The following is a 21,555-nucleotide window of genomic DNA, read 5'->3' on the forward strand; positions in this document are numbered from 1 at the left end:
CGTATTTGCGCTTGAGCGCTGCGAACCATGCCACGTTCGCTCATCGCTGGTAAGTGGCGCTTGAAATACCACTTACCAGGTTCCCAGGTTCAATCATTTTGTTATTTTTTTTCTGCAGTAAAAAAATTAACTAGACGAGAAAAATTTTATATTTTGAGTAACGAATACAACAATGAAAAATATAGGTACGTGATTAAATAAAAATGCGCCAAGAAAAATGCAATTGTGAAATTATCAAAATTTTCGACATTTGATTCGATTAGATTTCTGATTGTATCGCTCCTAAGAAAACAACTCAATGCTAGGTAGTGGGTACCTAAACCTATCTACACCTAATACTTTGATCCTCTGTATCAATATTTTGAATAGATGTTCAAAGGGTCCTTTTTTAGTTTTTTTTCTATAGCTAAATTTCAATCACGATAAAAAGATCATTGGAATTTGAAAAACTCATTATAAGCGTAAGAATTGAATAAGTTACGATATCAAGAAAGAAGAACACTATAGTTAAAACTGAAGAAAAGATTCCTTCTACGTCTCGTGGACCTGATCACATCTGCTCGCCTTCCTTGAAAAAAATGAATAAATTTTCAAAACATTATAATCATACAATGAAATGAAAATATCAGTTACCAAATTACCATCGATATTTTTGGAATCATCTAAACGGTTACTTGAACATTCTGCACAATATCACTGTAATCTACTTTAGAGGGAATTAGATAAAATGAAGGAGACACTCTTGCACCGCAACAGCACTGACTCCCTAAAAAAAAAAAACTTGGAACTAACTTGCACTCACGTATTGAAAAAAATATCATCAAAAACTTACCCATTACCCAATTATAAGAGCCAAGTTTGGCTTTACATTTTGGGCAGAGAATTTTCCCACTTTCCGAATGATTAATCGAGTCTATCCATATCAAAGGTTCGATGAAGTAAGTTTGAACACATAAATCCAATTGCGAATAATCAGACGACCATTTATCATCCTTCCATGAGAGTTTTTCATTTTTCACATGGGGCAGTAAATTATCAGCCGATGCTAGAACACGTCTGTAAAAAAATATTTCAATAAATTTAGACGATATTTACTTCATTTCCCTCAAGCGAAACTAACCTACACTTTTTACATCGATATACTCTTGGGTTTGGTCTAACAGTTGAGATCGCTGGGTCTGGTTTAATTACGTATAAACACGATTGTGGTACGATTTTTACTGTAATTAGGTATATCCGAATATAGTGATTTCAACGATGAAGATGTGTGCAAAAGCGTTGACCAGTCAATCAATACATACCCTTGGTAACTTGATTGGCAGTGACCCGTAAACGAAATAATTTGTACTGTAAATTACTTTGATCTATCGTATACTTCAAATTATAAAATAACCGAAGCTGGTTTTCAAAGCCAATATTAGGGCCGACAATTTTTCTTTTTTCTTTCAATCTGAAATCAATTAGAAAACCTTAAGCATTGATCGATTTTATAGAATTGTTAGTGGTAGAAAAAATATACTCACTTTTGCAGAGCTTCGTCAAAGTTCAAAGAGTGTTTCTTCATAAGAAATGCTAAGATGACCGCAGCACTTCTGGATACTCCATAATAACTATGAAAAAAATTTAAGATGATTGTGTTCGATTCAAGATCAAGAAAGAGAAAAAAATAATTACCAATGAACCAAGACATTTCCTTTTTCCATCCCTTGAAAAATGAAATCATACATTTCACTGAAATGACTCAGGAGATCTTCGTAAGGTAAATCTGATACTGAAAAGAAACGAAATTATTAACCAAAGAAAATTTTAAATATTAATGTACTTATAAAGTGAAATTTACCTTGAACAAATTTAATATCAATACTGGGGGAACATGTTATTGTTCGTGGTAAAGGACAAGTGTCCACGGTAAGAATACTAGTGATTTTATATTTTGTCAAAATTGGAATATTCAAAGCAGCGGTTAAATTACCTGAAACAAATCATTTAAAATTTTATAAGTGACAAGGAATACACATTTATGCAATATCATTATTCAATAAAATATTTCTCATTCACGCTGAACTGAATAATTAGCCTGGATCAGTTACCTAACCATAATCCTGCTTCAATCAAATCCATACTGGACGGGCCAGCGTCAAAATCATCTCTAGTCAACTTTTTCATTTCTAACGGCTAAAATAAAACAAATATTTGAAAATTTACACGATAGAACAAACGACATTTGTAACAATAATTAATAATTAAGGCGACAGTATTCAAAAGTAATAAATCAATATCACTAGCCAGTGTTGCTAGGTGAGATAAAGTTCGCACGCTATATCCATTATCACCCGCAGTACAACCGTATAATTTGAATACTAAACAAATACCTCTACATTTCAAAATTATCGAAACCTTTCCTAAAATAATTCTTAATAATATATTATGTGGAATTGAAGGAGAATGATTTATGAAATACATTTTTTTGATTTTAGAACCCAAGGATTAGCTTGAACACTTCGAATCAGAATTATTTTCAAAAAATAACAGCCCAGAAATAGTTCTAAATAAAAAATCAATTGAAATTTCATCGTGATTTTATAAATAACCATTCCTCAAATCCAACGGTGCAATATTGATACTCTAGATGAGCACGTGCAATAGCATATTTTCGCATCTTACATAGATTTGGATTAAATAGGTTGAAAATAGAAATATTGATTACGAAAATTATTCGTACGTGATATAGCCTACAAGATATTTGATTTACTTGAGAGGAGCGGTATTTACGTTCTTTGCAACTAATGTGGAGAAAATTGAGGCAGTGAAGGCTTCACATCAGTGTTAGGTATTTCAGTTTGCCAGTTTTCTTTACTTTATATTTTGCTCGTGAAAATTGAATGAAAAGATCTCTGCAATTTGAAAAAAAGGAGTTAATGATCAATACTTGACCGACAATCACTTATGATATGATTACGTAGATTGCAGAAAAACAAGGAAATTGAGAATGAAGATAGAATTATACATTATTGATAGAGTTCCAAAATGTAATACCAAAATGGTCTGAAAAAGTGAAAATACTTGAAATAGAAGGGGTTGATGAGTTTTGTTTCGAATGAAACGCTACTTCAAATCCGAAATGATTAATTAATTTTTTTATGAATAACAATAACACAATAACTAATTAATTACGAAAAATCCACGCTTCGAAAATTCGTTTCAGATTCAGAATGCGAGGGAAAAATGTATTGATAAAAATTTTTGATCAAAAAATTGATTAGAAAAACTTTAGCACTTCTAGCGGGCGTTCTTATTACTCACATGTAAATAACAAGACCATTTCCCCCCTCCCACCCAAAAAATGATTGATAACACAGGCGTGACTGATAATAACCGTGAAAATTTTCTTGTAGTTTTCGGTTTCTGTTTTTCAATTAAAATTTGCTTGTTGACTGTGAGTGCATTTGATTATCTTGCCTTGAAATGAGATTTCCAAAAAAAATATTCACCACAATTTACGGAAATGAAATTTGGACCAACATAAAACTCAGGCGATTACCGATCCAACCAGCAGCCGGCGGAGGAACACATTTTCCTGCAGCCCATAAGTCGATCAGATTAGCTAGATATGGATGCGCCAATAGACCATTTTATCACATTAATGTTGCCATGGTAAGGAATAACTTTACATCTACTTGAATCATGCAGGTTATTTCATCTATAGAACATTTTTCACATGTATGTTCATTTTAACTAGGTTCGCCGACATCAACACGAACGTCCCATCGAACAACTTGGTGTCTATGATCCGATGCCGAATCAATATAATGAGCAATTGGTCAGCATAAATATCGAAAGACTGAAATACTGGATGGCCCATAACACTTCATTATCTCCTCCTGTAAACGAATTACTAGGTAAAAATTCGTTACACATGTTTTTTCCCCTTGAAACTTGTTGGATTATAAATCCACGACTATTTTTGATTCAATACGATATTTTTTAAATCAATAACTTTTTAGGTCTTGCTGGTATCTTACCGATTCACCCGAGAGCGTTCACAACTGCTTGGCGAAACAGAAAGAAGCAATTGAAGGAGCTAGAAGAATCGAAAGCACAGAAAGAAAACGAACAAGAGCAGCAAGAATCTACTGCCTGATTTAGTGGGAAAAAATATCCTGTAGCAGCCACTTGTTTTGTTTTGTTAATTAATATATATATTTTTTTAATCAATTGTTGGTCATTTTTTTAAATTCAGAAATGGCAGTTTCAAGGTTTCATTCATTTTTCTGCCTTATTCACATTTTTATGATATTGAGATTTTGGAACTTCAGATGAAAAGAGTATTCAAAGCGCAAACCTTTCGCAAACTGAACTTTTTAATTCATGTATTTATCATGGAAATTTAACTTGAAATTTCTGCTTCAGTTGGATTTCGTATTACGTACTATATAGTACGAACTTCAAAATTCGTATGCTAGCTCTGTTCTATTCGCTACTCCGAGTAGCTCTGTGTACTCTCGTGATTTTCTCCGGAACCGATAAAAGAGTAGAGAGAGTAGGGGAAATGAGTCTTCGAAAAGAACACAAATCCAAGAACACCTTGTAAAACAACTAAATTTCAACAAAAAAAAGAAAATAAACACTCGTAAAACAGAATGTCGGAATACTGATTGTAAAAAAAAAAATGTCGCCTTAAAAAATCTGCTCTTTTTACTCTACTCCTTCTGCACTTCCTTTTCAGCAGGTGTAGAAAAACCTGCTCTAGAGCTGCTCTTTTGACTCTACTCCTTGCGAAAAGAACGATTAGACGGATTACTCCGAGTAAAAATGTGCCAATAGAACACAGTATTGCTGCTCGAAGCAACTCGGAGTTGCTCGGAGCAGCGAATAGAACAGAGCTTAAGTGAAGAGGGGGAAAAAAGAGTCTCCAACTGATAAGAGTGATAAGGTAGTTTTGTGATTGTAGAGCGCAACTTTTGTGCTTTTTGAACTTTGAATTTAAAATTTTATAGAATAATGTAGGTATCAAGTTTTAATTTTAATCTTTATTAAAGACATTCTATTCTGGATTTGTTGAAGATTTTGTACGAAAACGACGTGATGTAAGTAAATATAGCTTGTTCTTGGTATTAGAAATTCACATACCTACCTATGTATCTTATTTTCCAAATATACTGGAGTACTTCTTCTATATATTCGCTATATTTTCAGGTAATTTAGAAATCCGAGCCTAATGTGTTTCGTGGCCTAAGCAGGTTTCCCAAAAGCAAATATTGGAGTGAAGTATGGATTTGCCGAAATCTCGCCGTCCTCCATGTCATGGAACTAAATTTTCAGAAAATACGAGCAAACGATTGAAAACTAGTGCTTTTCCTGAAGCAAAGGCGGGAAAATTCAAGTACAATTTCATCCCATCGTTAGAACATATAGCTCGAATAAATGTAATTCTTCCTGCGTGGAATCATCCCAGTATTAGAAGTAGCATGAGAAATTTATTCAATATTGATGTCAACAGACGAATCATAGAAATAAGTTATTGGAGAAAAATTGAAATAGAAGTCATTGAAAGAATCGAACAGTTACCATTACCAAAATCTGTTATCGAATCATTAATGTGCCATACTTCAGATGTAGGTAAAGAAATTATTGGATGGATAATGTATTACGAAAAAAAGATATTGAGCAGAATTCAAGAATCAGATCCGCTAACGATTTTGAATCATCTGGACAACTTGGTATGGACACCTAGAGGAACTATACATCATGTGAAAACTGCCCAGTCCATCATGAATAATGAAGAAATTTCTGCTATGGAGAAATATATGGTAGCATGTACATTTTGTTTGGAAGAAGAAATTTTCATTTACGCTAGAAACAGATCTATGGCGATTATCAAGTCGAATTATGAATCTGCGCACGTGAAACGTAGTCTGCCGATGCTGTGGTTCTGGACACATTGTGCAGAAGGAAGATTGAATGAATTATGCAAGAAAGAAACACAATTTACCGTGTACGAAAGCATATACGATTGTTTAATTGATTTAATCTCGTATTCTGGGAAATCAATCAGTGGTGAAAGTGACGCAGCTATAAAGTACATTTGGTGCAAACTCACGCAACGTGAAAAAGAGAAGTTGATTAAGCCTATATTGAAAATATGCAGTGCGGAGTGCTGCTGTTTTTTACTATCGCATACCAGTAGATTTCTCGAGCAAAAGATACTGAAGAAACGAAGTCATTACATTCTCAAACTTTTCATTGAAAATCATTTGTGGGTTGATGAGATCGTTCCAATGGTGCATTATACATTTCAGTATTTTAATGAAGAAAGTTATAGCGAAATTATGAAACTGCTACAACGCTACTTGAAATATTATCGTAAAAAAATAACCAGTTGTTTATTTATGTACAATAAATACGCGGAAATTCTCGAAGAGATGTGGATACTTTCTCCGCCTAACTACAAAAATGAAATTTTTGAACGCGACGATCATCTCGGAGCTGAAATAATTTATGCATTAGCGTGGGAACACAGTGAGAGACTAATTCGTTTGATTTTTTCAGGTATTACTCCTGCTCAAAGAAAAGACGTGATGGAGTCGAAACATGGTGTTAAAAAATGCACTCATTTTATTTCTACTAATCAAAAAAGGTCTTTCGATGAATTTTCATGTTTGGCTTTTACGCAAGAATACGAATTGAATGCCTTTAAAAAATCATTAATGAGAACGCAAAGTTCGCAGATTTTTTCTGTCATTAGAAAAGAAAGAGGTTGGAGGGGCGTAATAGATTTTCTCACGTGGTTTTGTAATTTACCTCAAATAAATGCAGATGAGCTGTGGCATAACATTGACGTTACATTTGAAAATTATTTCGATGATAATGTCAAAAAAATCGAAAATAAAGCCCATATTTTAGCGTGCTATTTTTCGGACGAAGATGAAGCTGTGGCAGACTCGGCGTCTGAAAAAGAAAAGAAATTCGCCAAATTTGAAGAACTCATGAAATGGTATTTAGGTCTCTCCGAAATTCATCATGAACGAGTGTTAGAGGATCGATGTAATCACTTGGAAACACTGGTTTATTTTTCTCTGAAAGAAAATAATTTCAATTTAGTTAGTCGTGTTCTGACTCTTAGTTCATTCTTTCCTCAAAATTATTTCTCAGGAATTCGGCATAAAAAACTTTTTTCTATGTCTACTGCATTGTTTAGAAACAAAACTTTAATTTTTGATTTTATTCTAAGAAAAGACGAATTCAAATCTTTGGAAAATTGCCAGCGTTTGCATTTCCCAAACACCGAAGAAAAAATTGTTGATTGTAAATTTTGGAACGTTGATTTTTTTACAGAATTACTCAAGTTGAGTGATTACGAATTGGTGAATGATTACATTTCATGGTTGAAGCTGTCCGATGAACAAATATTAAAGTTAAAATGCGATCTGCTGTACGAAGGAGCAATGTGTGAAGTAGCAAAGACATACTTCGAAAATGAAATAAACGAATTTGAGTTCCTACGAAAGTCGAGAAGACTCATTGACTGGATAAATCCAACGAGAGTTATGATATCTGGGTTTAATTACGATATGAATCAGGAAGAATGTATTTTGAAATTTTCGAATCTTCTAAATCAATACAGAAGAGAGGAACCCCCAAGAATTTGAAACTAGGTAATTTAAATTCATTCAAGTGTACCATTATTAATTGGAGAAAGGACGTTTGTTTTCAAAGATTTTATACGATGTTTAACAAATGATAGAAAAAGTTGAATAAAACATACTTATTATAAAACAGAATTTTATTTTTATAATAGCCAAACATTTTAAAAACTAAGAACAAAAATGCATCAACGGAAACGTATTCAGACATTCGAATATAATAATAATGATGTAAGAGAAAAATCGATACAAAATTCAATCCTCCAACGCACAAATCGATCATACATCAATCATTCGATTCCTACTATTAATCCAATAAATCCATGAATATTTGAACCCACAAATCAATTAGAAAGCAATTAAGAACACACGATAGAGCTTTCTTAAAAACCTAAATTCATGCCATTTTTCTCGCGATTTTCAGTCCATGCCTTAGCAATGGTACGTTTCATGTCGTCGTCACCATCCATGTACATTTGTTTCAACAGATTCATCACCCCAGCAGACGGATCTGCGTCGTCATCCATTTTCGGGGGTTTAGGGGTGGTCGTGTCTTTAGCCGTTTTCGTTAAACCAGACCACTTTGTATCAGAAGAACCTTTTTTAGCCAGTGAAACAACCACCATACCTATTAAACAATGATTCGAAAGAAGAAGAAATTACCATCGATATACAACGATTTTTCAGCATAATAAGTTTCGTAAAATTATAGAATTACCTGTCTTGACTTTCCAAGAAGATTCTTCAGGTTTTATACTTTGGAAGAGGTTTTTCACAGAAAGAGTGTGATTCTTTCCTTCCAGTTCTTTCACTAATAAATCGAAAGATCTAAAACAAACGAAGCATATTAACGAGGTGAACACATACTCATACAACAATCGTAATAACCATGATGAAGCCACTCACGTTTCGGTGAAAGTGCAAATGATGTTTTCACTGGGAATGGTGTGCACATTGGGTAAGGTAACGAATATCTTCACCGTTTGATTGGTTTGATCCCAGGCTGAATACGAATGCACCACGATTAGGCTACTTATAAATTTTCATCGACAGAAAAAGAACAAGTAATACTTACCATATGTGGTGATTTTGATATCGTACGTTCGTCTAGAAGTTGTAACGGTGGTTGAACTCGGTTGAATAGTGTTCTCCTTTTCTTGAAGCAAGGATATTTCCGTTTCTATCTTCTTAGCTTCTATGGAAAGTATATCTTTGATCTTCTTTCTATCGGTTAGATCTGCTAATCTATACAGCTCAGCAACATCATTCCTCAACTAGAACCATGACCGCAGTGAATATTTTAATTATCACTCACATGAAATCGTGAAACACGTTCAACAAAGTACTTACCGTTTCAACTCTGGACGACATGTTTGAATTGAAATTACGAAGAAATAGACACGGGAATGTAAAAAGAAACTAGATTTTTTTAATTTCAAAACTCAGCAGAAATAGTAAACGCACTCGACTTGGCTGTAAATAGAAAATAAGAAAAAATGTGTTTGAAATTGAACTTCGAATTCGCTGCAAAAGTGGATGATGAGAATGATGAGATAAAAAAAAATGCTGCTGTAGAAACACACATCAACAGAAGAGAGGCCAAGTTGAAGTTTCGGAAATCCATTTCTAGAAAAATTTAGTTATTGATTTCACCGCTACAATCGCTACGTAACTTTTGAAATTTTCAAATGAAAAAATTACAACGTTGCCAATTAAACAATGCTGCCTAGACCGAAAGTGCGAATGTCCTCAAACCCAACAAACAAGAAGTCCACGAAATTGGTGATAAAAAATTGAAATTTTTCCGATTTTCACTTTTTTTCTTGGTCAAATGAAGTAATTTATTTCGTTGTTTCGCTTTTCTTATTTTTTATATAAATTTTTAGTCATTTTTATCATATGTTAGTGACTCCAAAGTTGCATAGTTCCTTATTTATACTTCATGATTCCTGCCATCCATCATCATTTTCGAGTCGTAACAGTTCACCTCATTAGCAGCTTCTAACATCATTTCGTTTATTATAAAGTGAGTAAAAATGCCACCCAAGAAAGGTAAATCCAAGAAGAAAGATTTCGAGAGTTCTGACGATGAGACAAAGCCCACGAAATCGAAGAGAAACGCGAACGATGACAATCTCGGTGATAACAGCGATGCTGAAGCTGGACCTACTAAATCTAAACCTCAAAAAGCATCAAAAAAGAAAAAGGATAAGAAAAAAGATGATTGGTCAGATGACTCTGATGAAGAAAAATTACCTCAGTCCAGCGAAACTTCCTCGAATGTAGAAAAATCAGCACCCAAACAAACGCAGAAGAAAAAAGCTAAAGGTAAAAAGAAAGATGAATGGGGTGATAGTGACGAGGAACCGAAAACAAATAAATTCTTGATCCCTGATGTAGAAGAAGATGAAAGCATTCCAGTTGTTTCAGCACCAGCAAAGAAAAAAGATAAGAAAAAGAAAGGCAAGAAAGATCAGGATCTTGATGATGATTTGATCGAAGATGAAGATGTCGAGAATATCGAAAAAGTTGAAACGAAGAAACAGAAAAAGAAATCGAGAAAAACAGCTGATGATGATGATGATGAAGAAAATGAAGCATTGTTAAATGAAATCGAAGCCGAAAATAATAAAGCTACTCATTTTGTCGAAAGTAAAATTGTCAACGATGTTGATATCGATGAACAGCTACAAGATGATGATAAAGTGATTGAACCTCCTCAGCCAACAAATAAAGGTAAAAAAGGTAAAAAGTCTAAAAAGAAGATCGAAGACGATGAAGATTACGAAAATGAATTGAATGAGCTTCGTAAAGAAATGGCCAACAATGATGATTTATTCGTTAAAAGCAGTGAACCTGAAATTGAACCACCTGTAGCAACTGAAGATGATACTAGTAAAGCTAAGAAACAAGGTAAAAAATCTAAGAAGAAAGTCGAAAATGATGAAGAAAAAGTTGAAATCGATGATGTATCCATCAAAAGTAGCGAACCTGAAGCTAAACCTTTGGAAACAACCGATACAAATCAAGAAAAAATTAGCGAAACCGAGAAACCCTCCCAGAGCGTTGAAGTAAAATCGCCCAGTTCTGATGTTATCGATGACGTTGTTAGTGATTTAAAAGAATTAAAAATTGAAGAAAAACTTGAAAAAGAAGAAATACCTGTTGAAAAACCAGTTGTTTCAAAGCAATCGAGTAAGACTAAAGAGAAAAAATCGTCTTCTAAAAAGAAAGTCAAAGAGGAAAAAGTAAAAAGCACCCCTGTGATTACTGACTTGGAGGATAAAGATGTTGATGAAGAGCCTATTATGGATGAAACACTCGATCAATTTTCAGAAGAAACTGCGTCAAAAGAAACTAAAACAGCGGAGTCGGTCAAGTTAGATAAATCTGGTGAGCTTCATTTCAAAGTGATAATAAATTGTCATGTTTTATTATTCTAATTTGAAATTTTTATTTTCCAGAAATGAAAAAGTTATCCCATAAAGAAAAGAAAAAATTGAAGAAAGAGGTACTTGATTTGGCTAACTGAGTAATACGATGATCAAAAAAATATCTGATATATTCTGTCATGAACTGTCTTAGATGGAATATCAAAAACAAATGGAAACGTTGACTAAAAAGGGTGGACAAGGACATAGTGATTTAGGAGAAAATTTTACCGTATCCCAGATGCAAAAAACCGCCGGTCAGATCGCAGCTCTCGAATTCGCTGTTGATATCAAAGTAGAAAATTTCAGTATATCTGCGAAAGGAAACGATCTATTTGTGAATGCCAATCTATTGATCGCTCAAGGAAGAAGATACGGTCTTGTCGGACCTAATGGGTAACTGGATGTTCGAACGTTTATTCAAAATGATTTTTGAACTGCTGTAACTTACCTTTCTTTGAATTTTTCAGTCATGGAAAAACCACTCTATTGAGGCATATCGCGTCGAGATTATTTCCGATTCCTCCAAACATAGATATATTGTACTGCGAACAAGAGGTCGTTGCCGATGATAATACCGCTGTTGATTCAGTTTTGAAGGCAGATCTTAAACGTACGCAATTATTAGACGAATGCAAAAAATTAGAAGCTGCCCAAGAAGGTGGAGATGTTTCCGTTCAAGATCGTTTAAAAGAAGTAAATCTTTCGATTTATTTTCTCATTGTATTACTAGAAAAGAAAACCCTAATTGGCTTTAATTGTCTAGGTTTACGATGAATTGAAAGCGATTGGTGCTGATTCAGCGGAACCACGAGCCAGGCGAATCCTCGCTGGTTTAGGTTTTTCAAAATCGATGCAAGACAGAGCAACTAAAAATTTCTCGGGTGGTTGGAGAATGAGAGTGTCACTAGCTAGAGCGCTGTTTGTAGAGCCTACGTTATTATTGCTCGATGAACCTACGAATCATTTAGATTTAAACGCCGTCATTTGGTTGGATAAGTTAGTATCACGCGATGCAATCTTACTTCGTGTTTGTAAATTCCATATTAATTTTTATTTATTCATTTATTTATTTATTTTTTCACAGTTATTTACAAGGCTGGAAGAAAACCTTATTGGTGGTATCTCACGACCAGAGCTTTTTGGATAACGTTTGTAACGAAATCATTCATTTAGATCAGAAGAAATTGTTTTACTATAAAGGAAATTATAGCATGTTCAAAAAAATGTACGCACAAAAAAGGAAAGAAATGTTGAAAGAATACGAAAAGCAAGAAAAGAGGATAAAAGATTTAAAACAACATGGCCAATCGAAAAAACAAGCCGTAAGTGTGAACGTTTTTTTCTTCACATATAAATCACTTATAAATTTTCTAAATTCATTTTATTCTTAATTCAGGAGAAAAAACAAAAAGAAGTTCTGACTAGAAAGCAAGAGAAAAACAAGGGTAGTAAAGTTCAAAAGGCTGAAGACGAAGAAGGCCCGATGGAGTTACTTCAAAGACCGAAAGAATACATTGTCAAATTCTCGTTCCCAGATCCTCCTCCTTTACAACCTCCTATTTTAGGTCTCCATAATGTAACATTCGCGTACCCCGGCCAGAAACCATTATTTATAACCGTCGATTTCGGTATCGATCTAAACTCGAGAGTCGCCATCGTTGGACCCAACGGTGTTGGAAAATCTACCTTCTTGAAATTACTCACCGGTGATTTAGAACCTCAAAAAGGCGAACAGAAGAAAAATCACAGACTTGTGAGTATATCAACTTATATCGTGTTATCTGTCTCGGTTTACTTATTGAAACATAATTTTTATTGTGTAGAGAATCGGGCGTTACGATCAACATTCAGGCGAACACTTGACCGCCGAAGAAACGCCATCAGAATATCTAATGAGACTTTTCGATTTACCTTATGAAAAAGCTCGTAAACAATTAGGAACATTTGGATTATCCAGTCACGCTCATACCATCAGAATGAAAGATCTATCGGGAGGGCAAAAAGCTCGAGTAGCGTTAGCTGAACTTACTCTTATTGCTCCCGATGTCATTATTTTGGTGAGTTGCGTTTCATATTTTGAACTATACATAGTAGAATTGTTCTGCGGTGTGCTGATTTTTTGTGTGTTATTTTTAGGACGAACCTACGAATAATCTAGATATCGAATCGATAGACGCTCTCGCTGATGCAATTAACGATTACAAAGGAGGTTAGTTTTTGTTCCGTAGTTAAAACTGTAGAATGTTCATTTTGATGAAAATGTGTGGTAATCGTTGTTATGCGAATTTCAGGAGTTATAATCGTGTCGCACGACGAAAGACTGATTCGTGAAACTGAATGTTCGTTGTGGATTATAGAAGATCAATCGATCAATGAATTAGATGGTGATTTCGATGATTACAGAAAGGAATTACTGGATAGTTTGGGCGAAGTGATAAACAATCCTAGTATCGCTGCTAATTTGGCTGTTCAACAATAATTTTTTAACCTTATTGTTTTTTTTTCTCGAATAAACGTTTTTACTGCGAATAAAAATTTATTTATGATTTTAAGTGTACAAAGTGTTTACTAAACGGAAGTGTGTACTGAGAAATCTTGAACTCGAAATCTCAAAGTGCTGGCTAAGTTTGATGATACTGAGATGGCTGGATGGTTGATGAATGTTCCGTTGTTTCCATATTCTGAGTTACCTGTTTCATATGAAAAGTACAAACATAAAGTAATTAATTTTAATAGGAAAAAACACTCGAATACTTCAGTTTGTTATCTACTCGATAGAATTGCGTATTTTCTCGATCTTTTTATTAGGATTTGCCTTTTATAAGCAGGGTATGCAATTTCATTGACATGTAAGCATGAAAAAAGTGACGAAGATTTAACTAGGTATATTTGAATTAATTCTTCGATGCAATCGTTCACTTTCATTGCATGCCAAAGGTCAAAATTTAGTCATTTTTTGCTTACTTGGATTGATGAATGTTGAACCTGGAATACTGGAAGAAAAGTTGGTCCCAAACATACCAAATTGTGTCATATTACTGTTCTTCCAATTGTTATTGGTGTAGTAATCTATATAATGGCCTGGAATATATTATTAATATAGATGTAATCTTTTAAAACTTTAAAATTGCAATAAATGAACGAAATCAAGTTGATTAAGTCACGTTGGTGAAAGAAATCCTAGAGTATGAAATTCTGCGCCAAGGCTGCAAAATGTTGAGAAATTTCCATCTACCTATTCATCCAGATGGTCTAACAGTCCAATTTCTCATTAGTAAAGTAACGACAAATATTTAAAACGTGGTTGCGTGGCATAACCTCATACCTTCACTTCAACAGGTGACGTTTCATTATTTATTACGTTAAAGGAAGCCACAAATGTAAAATTACCAGAAGTTATATGATTGTAAGTGGTTGCTCTTGGTAATAAGGGTTGTTCTATGCTTTTAAACGTTTCTGATTTGGACTGTGTTGCTTCAGGTGTTTTATGCGATGCTAAAATGTTGCGTTCTTTTCTTCGAAATTTCGCTCTTCTGTTTTGAAACCAAACCTGTAGCACAACATGTTGTTTAATAATAATTTTTCTGGAAAAAATCTTGTACATATCTCTAATTTGTTTTTTGAAAAAGTGAATAATTATGAAGTTTTGAAATTTGAATGTGATCGAGTATCCGAGCATCGTCGTTGAGAAAAAAAGTCGGGTAAATTTTTAAATTTCGTTAAATACTCGAATGGAAAAAATTTCTGCAAGACTTGCACATACCCACCTCACAATATTTGCTGACTGGCTCATCGCCAATCAAAAAAGTTCACAGTTGAAGGAATAAAAAGAAAAACGTAGGTAACTTGTACTTCGGCAAGTTTTATGTGTCTGAAAGGTACCTTCCTATATAAAATTAAAGTCGTTAATTAAATTAGAAGCATATGAGGTGAAAGCATTTGGAATCTGTTTCTGAACAAATATGTTTTGAAATTTAGATACTTGATTAATGTCATCTCAATGAAGTTGTATGTCGAGCGTAAACATTTTTGGCTGCATTTATTCACGCATGTTTCATTCCGAGTGGGATTCCAACTGTCGTATGGATTTTGACTTTTTACAATCGTGTAGAATAATATTTCGAATAAGCTGTCGGAAATTTTCATCGCGGGTTGCAAAAATAGATTTTTCGTGTGTGTATCACATTCTTTAATTATCTCGATTTGAAAATAATTTCTGTATAATTTGTTTGCCAGTGAGCCACAATTTGAGAAGTTTCACACTAAATATTAAAAACTATGATCAAATTAAAAATTTCAGACGACTTGTTAAGTGATTTCAGTAGAAATATAAGAATTATTTCCCATTTGTATTTTAAACTAAAAAGTTTCTATTTTTAAAATACCTAAGAAATTATTTTACATTATTTTATACCTGTACTCTGGCTTCACTCAAGCACACCCTTTTAGCCAGTTCTTCTCGAACAAAAGCATCAGGATAATGAGTACGTTCGAATACCCTTTCTAAAGCATTCAATTGACAACTGGAAAATGTTGTGCGATTTCGTCTAGGTTTGTTTCTTCGTTTAATTTCGCAATTACATCCGATTCCTGCAAAAAATAAAAGTACGACAATTTTCTACGCTGATACAATATTTGTCGCGTAAATTATCTATAATTTAACGACTTTCCTACAATCGAAACGATTTTTATCGTTGGAATGATTCTCATATAGGTAACTGTAATAAAACCATACATACCTACATGAGTATAGCCTATCTACCCTTTTCCAGGTCTTTTTTTTTTATTCATACTTGTTGTCGCATACAATGAAAAAAACTCGCAAACGCATAGGTATTGAAAGATAATAAAAAAAGGGGTGTAACGATTTCTGCAAGTTTATGACTCATATTTAATATTTTAGAGCTAATTTGATCGGAAATTTTCTCATTTTATTGATCTTTCTGTACACGATGCAGTTATTCGGTTTGTAAAAAGGAATAAAATTACACGCTTTTTATCTCGCTTATATATTTTTTTACTCGATTTATCCCAAATGAATTGGTTTGTGGGGTGAAAAGTGAAAACTGCACCTATCATTAAATTTGTCAGGAGGTCTTTTGTCGAGATATTTGATGATTTAATGTTATGCGAGTTTCGTTATGATTAGGTTGGGGTATATTGATTTTTATCTCATAATTGAGGTTTTTATAGGCAAAGTGTAGCAGAGGGGTCCGAAAATCACATGATTTTTTTTTCTTTCATAGGTACGAGTTAATACATACGTATAAATGTTTTGGGAAATTCATTTTGATAAAATGTAGGTAATTTTTCTAAAATACGAGTAGGTAGTTACATACAAAAAAAAATTGATGGCATAATGTGACGAATTATTAACGATGATCGATGTTAGTTTTATTACTCAAAACTCAAAAGCTGAAAGTATCTAAGTAATAAATGTAAAAAAATTAAAGTGGGAAATTTGAACAACAAATGTAGCAGGTTCCAAAATTTAAAAAAAAAATTGTGCAACTTTAAAGTCACATCACTACTTAACTACAAAATTATTTTAAAAAAAGAAAAAAGAATTTTAGGGACCTAAAACAATCCTTGGATTTGATTTAAATTTTATTACAATTTTCGAAGGTTCAAATCAATATTTATAAACATATAGAATTACTCAAATCAGAGATAAAATTACGAGATGTTTCTTCTGCTTTTTGGGATAAATCGTCACATCATTTGTAATTTTATAGACTTTTGAACATTTCCATAGGAATCTTTAAAAGATGTCTCTAATTTACATTCCTTTGAAGATCTTAACTTTTCCGATTTAAGTAGGTAGGTACCTAATTCTTAAAAAAAGTAGTTGCATTAGACGTCAATAATTCACAATAGGTATTTACTGCACCTTTCCGATGAAAATTTTCCATTTAAAATATATTATATGTATTTCAAAAATTAAAAAAATTAACTATACCTTTTTTTAAAGCATTTTTGGAGAGGCAAGGACGGTCAAGATGATCAGTGGGCAGGGGAAGCGAAGCAGTTTCGTCTTCTTTCAAACTCTTGAAAGGCGATTTTCCTATGCAAATTTCCAGGTGAAACCGAGAAAACTATGATAACATGTTTTTGTATTATAATAATTACAAAAATTTCCAACCAAGTAGGAAATTTTAATTTTTTTTTTAATATCAGGAAATTACCTTTATTTTTTGAAATAAAAGATGAAATACATTTCAATGAGTTAAAAATGATATGAACGTGCTCATAACTTTGAAAAAATTGTTTTGAAAAAGGCGATACCTCAAAATTTTTTTAAAAAAACCTACAAACTTATAACTACCTAATTACTTAAGTACGAGTACCTATGTACATATGTGCATAAAATGTTTTGGAATAAAATTATAAAGCGTAATAATTTTTTTAATTCAAAAGAATCGTGATTTCAGTTTTTTTGATTTTTTTATTTGTTACAATTTCAAATTTTGTCTCATATTTTTTGAATTTTCCAAGTTATGTTCAATTTTTTTCACAAAAGGTACGAGTATAATTATCATTTTTTAAGATATATATTATTTTTTGTAAAAGTATAACTGGCTACGAAAATATACATTTTAAGTTATTTTTTGAATTTGTTTTTTTTTAAAGTTTTGTTTTACAACGTACCTACTTATTAAAGGATATTAAATTTTAAATCAGAATAGGATTCAAAAAGTTATTTGGAGAAAAATTAAAGTTTTTTTTACTGCGTTTGCCATTTTATTATAAATTAGTGATTTTAACTGATTTTTTTCAAATTAGTAAAAAATTGCACTAGCGAATTGAGATGAGAAAAAAACTGAGGCAATCTATTTTAAAAATTATTCCGAACCATTGTATACCTACCTACTACCTATGTACCTACCTAGTTGTACTTGGAATTTTGTTAAACACTGTTCAAGTTCGAATTAGGTACTAATCAAAATGGAGTTTAGTTTTCATCTTTCGACGAATTTCTTCTTATTGTGGTTTTGTATTTTTAGGGCTCAATTTTTGAGATGACTGGTGCAGTGATTTGAAGATACGAGTATACTCGTATTTTCGATACTTTCCGGTTTCCAGTTTATCTTCTGAGAAATTGTAAGAAAAAAATTGTCTGCATCAGAATCACAAGCACTGAAAAGTAAGATCTCTTCTTTTCAGCCTTCATTTTAATGTTTTGGATCTGCAGGAGGTCTAACAGATTTTTGATAGGTCCAGACACGTTTGCTTTTTTAGTGCCATAGTTTGAATTGTTTTGTTTATTGGAATTTTAATAAAATAAATTGCAGATCACCTATAGGTACTTAATAATGAACTAGTTTCGCTTTAGGAAGAGAAATGAAATGACCTTAGCTCAAACTTTTTCAAAGATTTTTAGCATGAATTCTTGAAGGGCTTGACAATTTTGTTTAAATGTAGGAAGGTAGATGATCAAATTTTCATCTTTTATGATAGGTATCGATTTCGAATTATGTACATATGTTAATTTCAACCCGAACAGGCGAATACTTATAGGTACCTATCTACGAATTTGGAAGTAGGGTTGTCTATCGTTTGCCTGCTGGTGCCTGAGTTAATTAATATTGAGAATAATTTGTTTTTAATGAGGATTAAAGTTAAAAACAGTCCAACACTTACCACGCTGATAACAATACAATATTACAACTAGATACACGAGGTATCCTGCTGTGATCTCTTTTGTTTAAACGTTTTAATGTTCTCATTAATTTTTTTTTTAAAAAAAAGCACACACACTCACCATTATCCGTTTTACCGGTTGTTCGTTTCTTGCATTTTACTTCCAGTTGCAATAGCGATGAAACGGAAAATCGATGAGCATTTTCGGTCTCTTGGAACAGATTTTGATAAACATCATTCGGCGCTTTATAAGGAGCTGTATGGTTTGTGGTATAATTCAACATTATATTAACCAGTAAAAACAACAGATAGGTATTAATAATTCATTAAATTCGAATGTTTTAATATCAAGTACTTGATGTTAAACTGCACTAACACATTAACGTATTTCATCGTTCATTAAATTAAATATAAACAAACAATGGTGAAAAAAATTGCATACAATGCAAACATACTAAATACACTTATTAGAACGAATAATTTTAATTATCTCGTTTTCGAGTGTTCGTATATTAATATGATTTTAAAAAGTATATTATATGTAATGTTTACGAAGTGAAAACATTCGCGTTAAAGACAGAAACATAATAAAAATAAATCTGAGGGTGGGATATTCATAAAATTAAACCAGATGGTAAGTTGGCGCCCAAAATGCAACTCCGCCTCTTAAAAACTGATAGACGACCTCTTCTAACGAATTATAGCATTTTTCGTTTTGAGTGACACTTGCTTCTGCGAGCGATAATTAACTCATATCGTCGCCTGTTATATTCAAAAATGAAGCACTTTTTTATTTATGAGTTTTCTCTTACAAAGAGTTTGCCACATCAAAGAAGTTTTTTTTTTTCATCTAGAATTATTCGTCGTTATATACCTTGTGAACTCTCACTCTTCCACTAATGTGCGTTGCTTTTTATTAAATTTTTTATCAACTTCCCATTTCAACTTACGCGTGCCAGATTAGGCGAGTGATGTATTGAGAAAACCCCCGGATGACAAGTTGATTTCGCGTAAAAAGGTCAGTTCATTTTTTTTATGAATGGCAACGAATGCCGGAGTACGAATCGATTTTACCCTACCTACCTACTCTCTTTGGTTTTAAGGGGCGGATGATGAGTTTTTGGAATTCATGAGAGCAATATAAAAAGTTTTTATGGAGCTGAGAAATTATCCTACCGATTAATGCATGAAAGATGGTTAAATACTTGAATAGGTAGGTAGGTACCGCAATTTTAAAGAAATTTTGGATGCATTGCAATTGCATGTTTTGTTCCACCCTTTGTTCGTCTGCTTCCTTTCCTTGCTCATTGCTACGTCATTCATTCGCAAACGATAATTTCAGAAATGAATGAATTGTTTGAACTCAATGAGACCTGATCTTGGATCCCATCAGGTCTGGACATTCCTCGGATCTAATTTGAATCTCGGATTACTGAAAATGATTCTGGCAAAAGATTATTTTTTCACGCACGATCCGGTAAACGATTCATTTAAGAGGAATAAAAATGACCATCTTCTCAAATTTTTGTTTAACCGATTCACCCTAAACATTTTTTCAAGTTTTGAATAATAGTAAAACATATTGCAAAAAATGTTTTAAAAATGCAAACATAAAAAATTGCAAATATTTTTTTAAAAAATAAAAAAAACTTTGCAAAAACTTTTGTAAAATTAAAAATGTATTCAAGAAAATGAAAAAAAGTTTTAAGAAGTTGAAAAGTTAAAAAAAAATTGCAAAAACATAGAATCAAAAAATTCATTTTAAAAATGCAAAACTTTTAAAAAAATGCAAAAATTGAAAAAAATTGCAAACATAGGACGGTATAGTTGGAAATTATTTTTAAAGAATGTCTGCTTAAATGTTTTAAAATTTGAACATTTTTTAAAAAGAAGTGCAACTTTTTTTTCAAAAATGTAATAGGTAATTTAAAAAATTGCAAAAAAGTTCTAAAAAATAAGAAAATTCAAAAAAGTGGCAAAAACTTGAAAAAAAGTGAGGAACTGTTCAAAAAGTGCAGAAATTTTTTCAAAAAAATGTCTTGATTAGATTAAACTTGGTAAAATTTGATCACCTCTGGGCTTGTAACCCCATTTCATCATTTCGGAAACAATTTACAAAAATTAGTTCTTTCAGGTGCATGATTCCAATTAAAATTTTTTCCAAGCATTGATTTAAAAAAATAAATTTCTTAAATCAATAATAATAAAAAATGAAAATTATCTAGAACATCTAGATTTAAACAGAGACAGAAATGGATTTTGGAAAATTAAAGCGATCACGAATAAGGTTAGGTGACTAAGAAAGCTCTCATGGCTATTTACTACGCATCATTAAGTAGATATTCAAATTACCTGTACCTTTTATAAAGCATGATTCACCAAGTGCTAAGAAAATTTCCATTATTATTTTTCAATGGAAAAAATAATTATGTAGGAGAAGTATTTACGAGGTATACCTATAGGTACTTACATATTTATATATTTTTGATAGCCGGAAAATCTTTGTTGGCTAATTTCCTGTCTTCTTGTTATTTTAGTAAACGAAACTCGAGAGACGCAAATTATTACACATTCTGAATAAAAACATTCGTGGGTATGCTTCTGTGCACGTGCCGTCAATGCATCTTCAACTACGAGTATCTACTCGTAGATATATAATCTGTACGATCTTGTCAACAATTACCAAAGATAGGAAGTTAATCCTGATGGATGAATCACAACTCCATTTATAATAATAGGTACCTACATTACTATTTACTTACGTAATCAAATAATGTTAAATTCGTAGTACTACATATGACATGACTTGCCTGCTTTGCATAAAAGAAGAAGATGGG

General features: G+C 32.5%; 6 protein-coding genes across 13 annotated transcripts; 3 read left to right on the forward strand and 3 right to left on the reverse strand.

Moving 5' to 3' along the window:
* Positions 1-131: 131 nt before the first annotated feature.
* LOC135831673 (dual specificity protein phosphatase MPK-4-like) lies at positions 132-3,219 on the reverse strand. Of its 6 annotated transcripts, none has more exons than XM_065344340.1 (11): positions 3,064-3,219; positions 2,773-2,894; positions 2,091-2,175; positions 1,841-1,972; positions 1,675-1,771; positions 1,524-1,610; positions 1,302-1,450; positions 1,121-1,220; positions 833-1,056; positions 642-766; positions 132-568 (listed from the first exon to the last, which is right to left on the reverse strand). In XM_065344340.1, the coding sequence occupies exons 3-10, from the start codon at positions 2,164-2,166 to the stop codon at positions 663-665; spliced, it is 969 nt and encodes a 322-aa protein (XP_065200412.1). In that variant the 5' UTR covers positions 2,167-2,175; positions 2,773-2,894; positions 3,064-3,219; the 3' UTR covers positions 132-568; positions 642-662. The 6 variants fall into 6 exon arrangements, with proteins under 6 accessions (XP_065200412.1, XP_065200409.1, XP_065200413.1 ...); XM_065344337.1 differs by having other exon boundaries at positions 2,753-2,894; XM_065344341.1 differs by having other exon boundaries at positions 132-564; positions 2,753-2,894; positions 3,037-3,219.
* A 121-nt stretch (positions 3,220-3,340) lies between these two features.
* Positions 3,341-4,215, forward strand: mRpS16 (mitochondrial ribosomal protein S16). Its single transcript, XM_065344353.1, has 3 exons — positions 3,341-3,654; positions 3,740-3,899; positions 4,005-4,215. Exons 1-3 carry the CDS (start codon positions 3,466-3,468, stop codon positions 4,139-4,141), a joined length of 486 nt encoding a protein of 161 aa, XP_065200425.1. The 5' UTR covers positions 3,341-3,465; the 3' UTR covers positions 4,142-4,215.
* Positions 4,216-4,362: 147 nt separating this feature from the next.
* LOC135831665 (uncharacterized) lies at positions 4,363-9,175 on the forward strand. The gene is made up of 2 exons (XM_065344323.1): positions 4,363-5,087; positions 5,197-9,175. Exon 2 carries the CDS (start codon positions 5,271-5,273, stop codon positions 7,647-7,649), a length of 2,379 nt encoding a protein of 792 aa, XP_065200395.1. The 5' UTR covers positions 4,363-5,087; positions 5,197-5,270; the 3' UTR covers positions 7,650-9,175.
* Positions 7,766-9,210, reverse strand: LOC135831679 (calcyclin-binding protein). The gene is made up of 5 exons (XM_065344352.1): positions 8,994-9,210; positions 8,719-8,917; positions 8,550-8,646; positions 8,362-8,471; positions 7,766-8,271 (listed from the first exon to the last, which is right to left on the reverse strand). The coding sequence occupies exons 1-5, from the start codon at positions 9,012-9,014 to the stop codon at positions 8,027-8,029; spliced, it is 672 nt and encodes a 223-aa protein (XP_065200424.1). The 5' UTR covers positions 9,015-9,210; the 3' UTR covers positions 7,766-8,026.
* A 194-nt stretch (positions 9,211-9,404) lies between these two features.
* LOC135831664 (ATP-binding cassette sub-family F member 1) lies at positions 9,405-13,612 on the forward strand. Its single transcript, XM_065344322.1, has 10 exons — positions 9,405-11,036; positions 11,108-11,154; positions 11,229-11,470; positions 11,545-11,770; positions 11,841-12,073; positions 12,162-12,399; positions 12,474-12,830; positions 12,901-13,134; positions 13,214-13,286; positions 13,369-13,612. Exons 1-10 carry the CDS (start codon positions 9,680-9,682, stop codon positions 13,554-13,556), a joined length of 3,195 nt encoding a protein of 1,064 aa, XP_065200394.1. The 5' UTR covers positions 9,405-9,679; the 3' UTR covers positions 13,557-13,612.
* On the reverse strand, positions 13,594-19,277 carry LOC135831677 (paired mesoderm homeobox protein 2-like). Of its 3 annotated transcripts, none has more exons than XM_065344348.1 (6): positions 18,840-19,277; positions 17,037-17,141; positions 15,492-15,667; positions 14,468-14,627; positions 14,042-14,158; positions 13,594-13,767 (listed from the first exon to the last, which is right to left on the reverse strand). In XM_065344348.1, exons 1-6 carry the CDS (start codon positions 19,000-19,002, stop codon positions 13,646-13,648), a joined length of 843 nt encoding a protein of 280 aa, XP_065200420.1. In that variant the 5' UTR covers positions 19,003-19,277; the 3' UTR covers positions 13,594-13,645. The 3 variants fall into 3 exon arrangements, with proteins under 3 accessions (XP_065200420.1, XP_065200422.1, XP_065200421.1); XM_065344350.1 differs by having other exon boundaries at positions 17,037-17,172; positions 18,840-18,977; XM_065344349.1 differs by lacking the exon at positions 17,037-17,141 and having other exon boundaries at positions 18,840-19,271.
* Positions 19,278-21,555: the final 2,278 nt, after the last annotated feature.

This window comes from Planococcus citri, chromosome 1 (genome assembly GCF_950023065.1).
Source record: "Planococcus citri chromosome 1, ihPlaCitr1.1, whole genome shotgun sequence".
Taxonomy (NCBI): Eukaryota; Metazoa; Arthropoda; class Insecta; order Hemiptera; family Pseudococcidae; genus Planococcus; species Planococcus citri.